Source organism: Rattus norvegicus, chromosome 1, assembly GCF_021556685.1.
Source record: "Rattus norvegicus strain SHRSP/BbbUtx chromosome 1, alternate assembly SHRSP_T2T, whole genome shotgun sequence".
Taxonomy (NCBI): domain Eukaryota; kingdom Metazoa; phylum Chordata; class Mammalia; order Rodentia; family Muridae; genus Rattus; species Rattus norvegicus.
The window spans coordinates 17,083,328-17,095,622 of record NC_141534.1 but is presented as its reverse complement, the minus strand read 5'-3'; the positions used below and the strand labels follow the sequence as shown (position 1 = coordinate 17,095,622).

At 44.1% G+C, this 12,295-nt stretch overlaps 1 protein-coding gene and 1 long non-coding RNA gene across 10 annotated transcripts in view; both read right to left on the bottom strand.

Moving 5' to 3' along the window:
* Ahi1 (Abelson helper integration site 1) overlaps positions 1–12,295 on the bottom strand; it is a 130,362-nt gene that overhangs the window by 14,000 nt on the left and 104,067 nt on the right. For all 9 annotated transcript variants that reach the window (XR_015625042.1, XR_015625028.1, XR_015625034.1 and 6 more), the window contains 1 exon segment: positions 11,920–12,017. Coding sequence is in view for 4 of the 9 variants with exons in the window: in XM_087559570.1 (XP_087415696.1) it covers positions 11,920–12,017 (98 nt within the window). In the remaining 5 variants the exon portion in view is untranslated.
* Positions 1,676–7,884, bottom strand: LOC148006858 (uncharacterized). Its single transcript, XR_015644719.1, has 4 exons — positions 7,736–7,884; positions 3,986–7,582; positions 1,907–3,400; positions 1,676–1,859 (listed from the first exon to the last, which is right to left on the bottom strand). It is a non-coding gene; the product is annotated as an uncharacterized LOC148006858 (long non-coding RNA).

Below are 12,295 nucleotides of genomic sequence, written 5' to 3'. Positions count from 1 at the left end.
TCTGCCATGTGCATGAAGCATCTGTGCTAGGTACTGATGGGGGACACATTCTCACAGACTGAGGCCTGTCCACTCCCCCCTTCCACCCCTCCACCCCCCCGCCCCCGGCTGTCAAACTATCGCCCTTTTACTTGCAAAGTCAGAATGTCTACAAAGTGCACAGGAGTCAAGTCTGAAGCCAAACTCCATACAAAGGGTTCTCCATACCAATGGTCAGCACAAGGAGCTCTACCAGGCCAGGGATGGGTGGGATCTTACACCCTCTTCCCTACTCTTTTCTTCTGCAAACAAGTAACTCGGGATCTTTACTACTCTTCCTTCCCTCGACAGACCTGAACAAGAAGCTGTGACCCACACCAGAGGTAAGGGAGGCGACCTGGGGTCTCTGGTCTCACAGCTACATTAACATAATCTGGCCTTTGTTCTCTAGCCTTCCGAGTACTGTAAGAAGGACACAGGCTTCTCTTTTCTGTTTTGGACAAACTGTAGATAAATGAATTTTCCTTTACCACTTTCTATTTCCTATTTCTCTGGCAGGGAAGCAGGTAGTGGGTGTGGCCCAAGTCCTCTGCATCATTTTCCAGTCTCCTCGGAGACTCTAGAGTGACTTCCCTTGGTGGCATTAATTACATACAGTTAGTGTACAAAATGTTTCCCAGTGCGGGATTGATATGGTGATTGAGGCAAACTTTAATGGCATTGCTGTCATCAGTGTGGTAGAGTATTGATGGAGAAAGGCCATCTGGGAGCACTCCCTGGAAGGAAGGGTATACCTTTTTTTTTTTTTTTTTTTTTTTTTTTTAACGTCCTATCCCTGTCCCTCTCTTGGTCCAGCTTTACTTCCATGCCTGCCCGGAGGAGAACAGCTCTGATTCACCATGCCTTCCTTCTCTGTAAGACTGCCCTACTTCACCACAGGCCCCTAAACTCTGGGACCTGCAGATTGCTGGCTGAAACCCAGAACTATGAGCCAGGATAAATCTTTCATCCTTTAAAATACACTCTTTCAGGAATATTGACACAACAGAATCTCCTCCCCTCCCCCCAGCTCAGAGGTATGCACCTAAGGCCGAAGGCTAGGTACAGGGTCTACTGCTCAAGCACCTCCCACCTCTACCTTAGAATGAGATTGCTTCTTTCTTTTCTTCTTTTCTTTTCTTTTTTTTTTCTGGTGTAGTTGTTGGGGATCAAACCCAGGGCTAAGCAAATGCTTTCCCACTGAGCTACACCTCCAGCTAGAGAATGAGCTTTTGAACTAGCAATTTAATCATGTCACCTGTCTGCTCTGCATACTCTGAAAGCTCCTAGCACACTTGTGACAAACCATGACTCCTTCAGCTGCCATACAAAGGCTCCTGAGACTCTGCTGACTTGTTTGTCTTTTCTCCTTCCTCTCCCTCCTACCATGATGCTGCACTGGGCCACGTTAGGTCTTCACAGGCTGCTTCTCAAGTCCCAACGGCATTCCCCAGCGATAGCTTCTGGTTCTCACAAATGACCCTACGGTTTCCTGTCACTATCTTTTATTGCTTATGCTTAGTTTTGTGACTTTGTAGCTAATGTCACTTCCATTCTTTAGGCTATAATGCAGCGACATTTCTGATTTATTGGCCATCACCATTCAGACTCCACTCTCCTGCAGAGTCTGAGAAAGTAACAGGCATTCTTAAAAGTGTTAAGCAAATCAGAAGATGCCAAAGCAAGAGCAGGAGTGAGAACAGAGTCCTCAGGTAAGGTCTGGACCAGGAGAATGAAAGCAGAAACTACTCAAAGAGTTTCTATATAAGGAAATGCAGATCTCTCAAAATAGACACAGAAAGGGTGAACTTACAGGAATACAGAGAAAACTGGAATGAAAACTTGAGGGACTCACGTTTTCTTGTAGAAAGCAGGAGCCAGGGTCAACTTGGAGGGCAAGAGGAGCAGCTTGAGGAATGTGGGGTTGTTTTCTTTGAGGAGGTGTTAAGGAATATGGTCTCAAGTCAAAGGGACAAGCAAAAAGATGACAAGACCCTGTGCCTCACTGCGGCGGGTAACCATAGCCTGACACTACACATGGTGGTGATTTAAAGAAAACAACAATGGAATAAACACAGAACAGAAGTGGCAAAAAATGGACAAGTGGTTTGCTCTAGGGTTGGAAACCAATGAGACAGATCACGGACTCCAAGTGCTGTTTATGCATCTGGCACCAACCTGCTAGATAATGCTGCTTGTATGAACTGACTTCCTGGGGACTAAGTGACTTGGCTTGGGAAGCACAGAAATGGATTGTAGGCAAGCCAGACAGTAGACAACACCAAGGTAACCCTCCATTAAGAACATGTATTAATTACTTGTGTGTGCAAGTGTGCACGCAGCTGTGGGGATGTATTTTATGTGTGTGTAAGTGTGCACGCAGCTGTGAGGATGTATTTTATGTGTGTGTAAGTGTGCACGCAGCTGTGAGGATGTATTTTATGTGTGTGTAAGTATGCACGCAGCTGTGGGGATGTATTTTATGTGTGTGTAAGTGTGCACGCAGCTGTGGGGATGTGTGTGTTACAGAGAGTGAGTGCGAAGAGCAGAGAACCAGTTGCAGGAATCAACTCCCTGTTTTGCCTCTGTGGGTCCCAGAGACTGAGCTCAGGTAGTCAGGCTTGGCAGAAACTGACTTTATCACAAGAGCCATCTTGTCCCTCTGACAACTCCCCTCCCCCGTCCCCTTTCAATTCCTGAAAACAGAAGAGTGACTGGGTCCTCTTCCTCTTTTGAGCATGAGCTATTTCCTCATCTCCCATCATGAGGGAATCAGGTCCCAAATGAGGTCCCATGGCCTAGAAGCAAGATACGTAGCATGCAGGTAGTGGCTGCTTGGGCACATCTACCCTAACAAGGAGACAACACAGGCAAACAGAGAAGGCTCACTCAGTGCCAAACGTTTAAGTCAGGGAGTGATAAGGCAGATTTGTTCTAATATGTTAAGAAAGATATTTTATTTCATGATTCATCTGAATAAAAAAAGACCCTTAAATAAGAAAAGGTTCATTTCCTTTTATGTTTCCCAAAAAACCAAAACAAAACTACTCAGAAAATCAGTTAAAATCAGTACTACCATTGCTGGCATTACTGTGGTTGCTAAGGAATAACCAGAGCATTAGCATGTAGTTAATTTTCCATGGTTTTTGCTAAAACTGACAACAATTTCCTCAAGCATAGGAAACGAGCAGTAGTGGACAGGTTTAAGAGACATTGTATAAAGCAAGTCTGCTGGCTTATGGATGGGGCAGAAGGTTGGCTGGGTCCAGACCAGATACCAAAGTTACCTTCACAAAGTTTAAACAGCCCCCTCACCCCAGGGTACAGCATAGCCCTAGGGGAATGCATTGTCTAATGCGCCCACAGTGCTCAGGGTGAGACTCTTTTTTTTTTTTTTTTCCTTTTTCTTTTTTCTTTTTTTTTATTAACTTGAGTATTTCTTATATACATTTCGAGTGTTATTCCCTTTCCCGGTTTCCGGGCAAAATCCCCCTCCCCCCTCCCCTTCCTTATGGGTGTTCCCCTCCCAACCCTCCCCCCATTGCCGCCCTCCCCCCATAGACTAGTTCCCTGGGGGTTCATTCTTAGCAGGACCCAGGGCTTCCCCTTCCACTGGTGCTCTTACTAGGATATTCATTGCTACCTATGGGGTCAGAGTCCAGGGTCAGTCCATGTATAGTCTTTAGGTAGTGGCTTAGTCCCTGGAAGCTCTGGTTGCTTGACATTGTTGTACTTTTGGGGTCTCGAGCCCCTTCAAGCTCTTCCAGTTCTTTCTCTGATTCCTTCAATAGGGGACCTATTCTCAGTTCAGTGGTTTGCTGCTGGCATTCGCCTCTGTATATGCTGTATTCTGGCTGTGTCTCTCAGGAGCGATCTACATCCGGCTCCTGTCGGTCTGCACTTCTTTGCTTCATCCATCTTGTCTAATTGGGTGGCTGTATATGTATGGGCCACATGTGGGGCAGACTCTTTTAAGTAGAAAGGCTGCCAAGTAAGCACCCAGCAGTCAGGTGCCCGACAGCGTCCAAGGAATGGCCCTGTTGCCTGTTAAGATTAAGTTAGACAGCGTGGTGCTAACTGTAATCATTCCTGCCCCTATCTGACTGGCGGGGAGTTCTTGAAATCACAGCTTTACATTTTAAATCTCTGACAGGTTTTCCGAGGAATGTTACTGATTTTCAGATTACCCCTGAAGACATACATCATCATGAAGAGTATACTGTGCTACTCTGCCTTGGAGTCCTGGGCCCTGTGCACCACAGACAATGGCAGAGAAGAGTGTGGCGTCATTGTCTATATTTCTGTATAGTCATTGGGATAAATGCCCTAAACATACTTCTTTGCGTGTACCACTAGAACATTTTTCCCAGTGGGACTCTCTATTATTCTATAAATTGAGCTTCTGTGGAAGTCGGCACAGTGGAATGGGATGTGATAAATGCCCAGTTTAGGCTCAACTTAGGGTTGCTGAATGGAAAAACAAGCCACAGGCTTTTTAAATACAAGTGTAACTATGGAATTAAGAAACACTCCAAGGAGGTATTTCCTCAACCTACTTTTGGGGTTAAACCACAGAGGGATTGTCTCACAGACTCTATCCCAGAGCTCCTGGCAACTGTCTCAACCCTATCCTAGGTTACATAATCTGAAAGCAGGCCGCAGCACGTATGGCCTCATCCTGTGGAGGCCAGAGGATCCGGGATGGATCAGAGAGAAGAGAGGCTGAGGTAAACAAGCCCACAAATGGTGGGGGCACAGGTGCAGAGGAGAAGCAGCCCAAACCCAGCCCTATTACCTGAGAGAGTAAAGACCTCACTCCTCCTTTGTAGAGCAGCCCGCATCTCTGAGCTGTGGGTGCTCCTCTGTGTTACACTGGGAGCCTCACGGTGAGGATGGAGTCTGAGGGGCACGGGCTCTACTGTGCTCTCCTGTCCCTTCACTGGGCTCTCTGTGAAGTGCTGTCAGTAGAGCAGCAGATGCTCTTGCAGTAAGGAATGGATACATCTTCGTTACAGTAGTTGTCTAACTTACTGTAACAAGCCATGGAGATGTAAGGACAGCATCGGTCCTGGACGCTCTGCACTTCCTCACGAAGTTCAGGAACTAGATATTTTGTTTTTTAAACTATAAAGTAAAATTTCAGCCCAAGTTTATGAGTTTCCTATTAGATTTTTAGTTAGTTCTTTCCAGATAAAACATAAAATATTCCTGCAACTTTGGATCAAATTCTATAGAGATATACCACTACATTTTCTCTCTCAGAATTACTAATGCTATTATTCTTTAGCAATAGGAAGAAGGTAGTAATTATGACTGTATTTTCAATAATTAAGTGTTCCTGAATTTTATGTATTTTGATACCATATCAAAAATTACTACTGCAAAAGTATCTTTGCTGGGTACTTGACATAAAAATAAAATAGTATTATTATGGTTTAAGACTAATAATTCCAACTTACCTGAAAATAATGTCATTTAGCACAATTATAAGCTTCTCTGATGACTAAGAGATACACATAAAAATTGAAAGCATGTTTTTTATGAGAAGCGGATGGAACTTCTAGTGTAAAATTGTCTGTGTGTGTTTGTGTATGCATGTGTGTGTGGTTGTGTGTGTGGTATGTGTGTGTATGTGTGATACATGTAGTATGTGTATGCATGAGTGTGTATATGATGTGTCTGTATGTGTGGGGTGTAGTATGTATGTGTAAGTGTGGTGTATGTGAGTATGGGCATGGTGTGTGTGTATAGAGTAAATAGCATGGAATTATCTGATGCATTATGGTTCTTTGTTCTTACTTTGGACTATATAAAAAAAAGAGGTCACTGAATATAAAATATACCCTATTATATAGAACATATACTATCTATATAGTATAGACTCTGCAGTCTGGTTTAGAAACTGGTCATTTTTAATTAAACCAGATTGTTCTCACTGATTCTACATGCCAGAAAAACACTGAAAATGTGTTTACATTTCTTTTACAGGAAGATAAACTACAATGTAGATTTTTAGAATTATTTTGGAATAGCTGAACTATTGATTATTATTACTTGTTACTACTACTACTACTACTACTACTACTACTACTACTACTACTACTTGTCTAGTAATGCCCAAAGCACCACATGACTGTGCTATCTTTTCAGATGTGGTCTAGTATTTCTGTGCATAAGTGTCACTAAATTCGGCAGCTATACAAAGACACATGTGCACTGTCCATGCTGAACCACTTAGAGGAGATAAGTGATCCTTTTCGATTTTGAGTAACTTTTTTTTAAATTTAAAAGAGAAAAGAAAGCTGAGCATTTACCAGAAATCAGCAACAACACAGCCCAGCATTTTATGAATTACGAATATTCTGGGTGTTTTAGTAATTCTAAAGGTCTAAAAATAGAATTTTCTGTATTAATAAAAAACATCTTCAAGACTTATTAGATAGAGAAAAAAGAACATTAAGTATAATTCTAATTTCATTAAGAAAAATCAACATGAATGAAGTCATGCAAGCTCGGAGGCAGAGAACACTTCAGGAGACCATGAAAAGTTTAGAATCAGCAGGATCACAGATGTACAAGACTTATTTTTCATCTATATTGTTTTTATAAGAATGGGGATGTGTTACTTTTATAGGGTAACTAATTAAAAATGTCTAAAAGACAAATGAAAAATAAGAGCAAGTTTCTGGACTCATTTTCTCGAAGCTTCCAAGTGTCTTCACTCCGGGATAGCCCTTCTCGTTTGTGTCAGATGCGAACCAGCAGCACATCTTGGTTCTAAGTCCTAGATGAGCCTGGGCGAGAGCGCCCACCTCCATGTTGGCAACAAGCGCTGTTGCTGGCCAGCACGCCATCTCCATATGCCACTGGGAGATCGGGAGGACGAGCTGCCAAGGCACAGGGAGGCACGCTGGTGCTTTGGACTGTATAGTGTCAACACAAGTAAATGTAAAAGAGGACAGCTTTGAGGTTTCTCTCCCTTTTTCCTTAAAAGTTAGAGAATGAAGCTGAGTGTGTTGTACACGGCTGCAGTCCCAGTCATTTAGGCTGAGCAGGGAGAACACTTCAGCTTAGCAGCTCACGGCCAGTCTGTGCAATAGTGAGGCCACCGACTCAAAACCAGAAACAAAACCCAAGGTAAGACACACAGAATACAATTCCTGCGAACTCCACGTGAGGAAGGCACGGTGAAACAGACATTAAACAAACAAAACCACAGTGATGCAACACAACTATGGAGGTAGCCATGTGGGAGAGGACAGAGGGAGGCTAGAGACTGTGCGGGCCGCCCCTAACCAGCAGCGCCATCTGCGTGAAACCTTTCCAGTGCTATGGTCTGCTTTGCTCCTGTGCACACCGACAGACAAGCTACGGTCGCAGCCACACTCCTGGCTATGGTACCACAGTGCTATGAATGCAGACCTCCCACAAACGCTAACCATCGGTCACGTTCTTTAAAAGGCTTATCTTATATAACATAATGAGAAAAGGCTTGCACATGAAATTAAATCTTGGAAGCATTTTATGGTGTGTTTATAACACTGAATCTTGATAAAAATCAAACCTTACACATTTTGATAAAGAACTAATTAAGATATACAACTAACCAGGTGCAATGGAAGCTCTGTTCTGCATTTCTCAAGGTTGGCCATCAGCCTCCAGACTCCGAGCATTCAAGGCATTTCAGTACCTGGGGCAACATCCTGTTTATCAGGACTCCATTTTATATCAGCACAGTTCATTTCACATTCTCGCTTTCTCCAGGAATCACCATAGTGTCTAATACATATGCAATAAATTCCTCAGAGAGTGTGTGTGTGTGTATACAAACAAACACACACACATACATACATATATATACACATATATTATATATTCTTAAAAATTATATGTATATATGTATGCATATATATGAGTGTGTGTGTATGGAGAATAATATGCCAAGAGTTGAGACTTACATGGCCTTAGTTTCAATGGTCAGCATGGTGGCAAGTTGGGGACACCAGTAACACATCATCTTTCATTGCAGTTCATACTAAACCAAAAGCTTCACTAATGCCTCATGCTAACATATTTTCATTACACACAGACACACACACGCACACACACACACACCCACGCACATACACGCATACACACACTCACACACACGCACACACACGCATACACACACACACACACACACACACACACACTCACACACACACTGAAAGATTACATAGCTAGACAAGCACTCTACCACTGAATTACATCCCTGATCCCTTGTAAGCTATAGTCTACACATGGATTCATATGTGACAGATCACCTTAACTTTACAGTCTGATCTGCACTCCACCCTCTCTATGGGGATGTCCTATTTCCTGTCCCAAATGGATCCCCACCCTGTGCAACACTTGCTCTGTGTGTTAGAGTTGTTGGTCATCCTTGTTCTGCAGGGATTCAACCCAAGGCTCTGTGCATGCTCGGCAAGTGTTCTTTAGTGAGGGCTACATCCTCAGCCTGCTTATTTTATTTTTAAAACGTTTTTAATTTGCATACTGTGTTTCCTTGGGCTATGTTAGAATTAGGGTTTGGATGTTAGCAAGATGAGCCTGGAACAGCCTTTGTGCTACGCTGGCCATCTGAAGAGCGAGTATGGTGCATGTCTGCTGGGAGGAGAGTGTAAAGGTACGTCTGCAGCATGGACGTCACAACTGCAACATTAAACTAAGCCGCGATGCACTGAGTCCATCTGAGGAACAGGGAACACGGGCCCATCAGGAAGAGGAAGGACAAGGCCAGCTTCACAGGAGCAGTATAGATAACTCCTAGCACCTGACTGACACAGAATAAATGGAGTAAGGTGTCGGTCGCCCTTTTTCACTGCAGTTCACACTAACCCAAAGCCTCGCTGCTGCACTGTTGGCCATGCTAACACGGTTTCACTGCATTGACTCATCTAGGGAATCAGTATCAGCTGCTGAGTTGAGGAGGTTATCTTTCAGAACTCCCATGCTGGGTCTCTACGCCTCGCCATGGTGGTTCCTGGCGGTAAGGACGTGATAAGGATAGTCTTAAATGGGATTTGTGCTTTTCAAAAGAGGACACACTCTTCCCTGTCTCCTCTGCCCCATGAAATTGCAATGGAGCTGCAAACCAGAGGGTGAGCCCTCAACAGACACCACATCTAACTAGCATCTTGATCTTGAGCTTACCACGCTGTGCGACTTATTTGTTAGTTAAGCCATTCGAAACTACTGCATATTTGTTACAATAGCCTCCAACTATGACAAGTTTGCCTAATTTCATAATTAGGCAATTATGAATGTTGAATAGCAAAATGGGTATCTTCCTGTAGCTTTATGGGGAACCTGGCTTTCTAAGTCCGCCAGTTTCTTCTGCTTCTCCGTTTTCTCCCATCTAGTGAATCAAGCAGGAAATCTCTCACTCGTTTATTTCTAGACTTTGACTTTACCCCCCTCCTGAAAGGGGTGCTGCTCTAAGCTTGACTGCTGACATACTTTGCTAGTCAGTTCTCTTCTGTTGCAGAAGAGTAAGTGATGAGCTCTACATACTTTGAGAAGCCGGGAGCATCCTGCCCCTTTCTTAGAGCTGCTGTAAGAACAAAACTCCAGGCATAGCCAAATGGGAGGTAAAATCACTATCAGCTGAGAAGCCCTGGTCTATGCCAGGATTCAGCTCTCAGTTTGTCTTTCTATAATCAAACAACTATTCTTCATCTTTCATAATCTATCCTTTCCTGCATTTGCCCCACAGCTTATCAGTCTGTATCTCTTCAATCCTTGAAAAATAACCTGACACCTCATTTTCCTCAGCAACCGCTCCCTCCAGTCCCTCCCATCTCTGAAGTGACACTGTGAGAGTGGCTTACACTTGCTTGTTACTTTGATCCTGGTGCAAACTTATCAGAGTCCTCCCAACTACTGGATGCTCAGTAGTACCAAGTAATCCAACCGCTTGGCTGGCAGGCGTGTATCACCTTCAACATGTAGCCCACGGACAGCTATGAGGGTTATCTAATACAGGACTGTAAACTTATTTAAACAAATCATTAGAGGTTTGTGTGTTTGTGATTGTTTGCTTTTGGTAACCTGTCTGCATGGTTTTTACCAGGAACTTTGTAGACAGCAAGGTAGTGTCACAATGTCAAGCAGCTGGACATGCCTGGATGTGTCCTTTGCTTTACCCTTGGCTGTGGGCATGTCTGCTGTCTGCATTTCCAGTCTTTGGCTCCCTTGGTATTACTCTCAGCTGGCTTCTGCCTTTGCCTTCCTTCTCTTTGGTCTCGACAGGCCTTACTCAGGGCCACGAACTTGACCACAGACTCTGCTTTCCAGTCAGTGCCCGGACTACACCAATTCCTCTCCATGTGGCTTTGGAGGAACTGCACTTTCTCTCCAACTCCAATTCTGCCTTCTGGATGGTTGGGAGCATTTCTACCTGGGATCACTGGAATACAGACTGAGCTCATCGACTCTCACTGCCTAGCCTCCTCGCCCTGTACTCCAGCTCTCCCTAGCTCATCCATGATGTAGTCCTGTCGCATGCTTACTCACATAGTGACCCAGAGACCTCAGCATCATCCTAGGTTCACTGAACCAGCGGAAGTCCCGGCTTGCCTGCCACCCCTCCAGTTCAGTCATGTGTATTTCATCTCCGTGTCCCTAACGGGCTTCTGAATGCCAAGTGTAGTTGCCTCTATGCTAACACTTATCCCTTATGCTAGCACTTTATCTTTTTAACTTGGAAATCCTTTCCTATCACTTTCTGGGTCATCTCCTCCAGGGGATCCCTTATCTGGAGATAAAATCTAAGCATGTTAGCTGAGGGCACTGGGCTGCTTGTAGCTCAGGGTCTGCATGACTTCTCTAACTTTTCCCCTCTGAGCCTCGATTTCCCAGACACAATCATAGTGTACCATGCCATATTCAACTTCTCCCTCTTTGTTTTGTCCTAACTTCATGTAGCACTACTTTTTAAATCCTAGAAGCTTCAGGCCATGCATTTTCCCCCTGGAAATCATTCCTGGCCTTCCCAGGACAGAATGAAAGGCTTTGTTCCCACGTGTTGCCAACACACTTGGAACACAATGCGTATTACTCTATCCTAGTTCCGAGAGTCTGTTGAGGCTCACACGTGGCTGACCAGCAGCCTGTCAAACCATTAGTGACTGCTTCATCGGGGGCTAAGCACTGTGTCAGTATGGAAGGACTAAGGAACTGCATGCTGACCCAGCATTCAATGTAACTACATGCTGAATACACACTGAGCTGATCATGCTCAACTGCCCAAACCTTTTGACCATGGCATTAGAATGATACACACAATATATATTTGTTTATGTATCATATATTAGATACTTATATACATGTACACACACACATACACACACTAACTACTTCTAGTCAAGAAATAATGGGCTTCTTGACCTAAGGAAGGAGCTAACATCACACAATAGAATAGGTCTAATAAGCAACACCCATAGGAATTACTACTCTCAGAAGAACCATTACTTCTGATGGCACAGACTTTAAAAGGCAATGGTGAAAGGAACTGCCTTAGAGGGTTGAGCATCGTGGGCTCTTGTGACCTCTAGCTCCAATGGGTACCTCCTAGATGCAACCCTGGCGTGGACGGCTGCCCTTAAAGTCACAGCTCCACTTCTGGGCTGGGCCATTACAGGCTGCGGGGTGGGGTTTAGGACTTTACCCTCTCTGAGCCTCCTTGGTTTCCTTATCTGGAAAATGTCTGTAATGTTCGCTTTATATATTTCTCACTGGTGCCCAGACCAAAAGAAGTTAACAATGTAAACACTGGAAGATTATTAGCATGAAAAATAAAGATTATACAGACTGAAAATCAAAGTAGCACACACAGCACCCATTCCTGACGATACGTACCTTTCGAGAAGCTGGAGGCTTTTCCATTTTAGCTTTCTCCTTGGGAGTTAAAGGAGGGGACCGCTCCTTTACCTTTGGGGGCGAGTCTCGGTACAGTGCTGGAATTAAGGAAGGAATTCAGTTAACCTACAAGCAGTTCTTCCACCAAGAACAAACTACAACAGAGGGCAGGCAAGGAAATGTAGGATACTGACATTCAATTCCTTGATGTAATAGTTCCAAGTGACATGGCACTCACTGTAAGGTGGGTTGTAGTCTGACCGGATGGTTATGACTGAAAGGCTTTCCTTGTGAAGGTTTTAGACATCAGAAGGCACCAGTCCCTTCCTGTGCTGTCACACATATGCTTACCTTAGTTGCTCTCAGGACAGAGTTA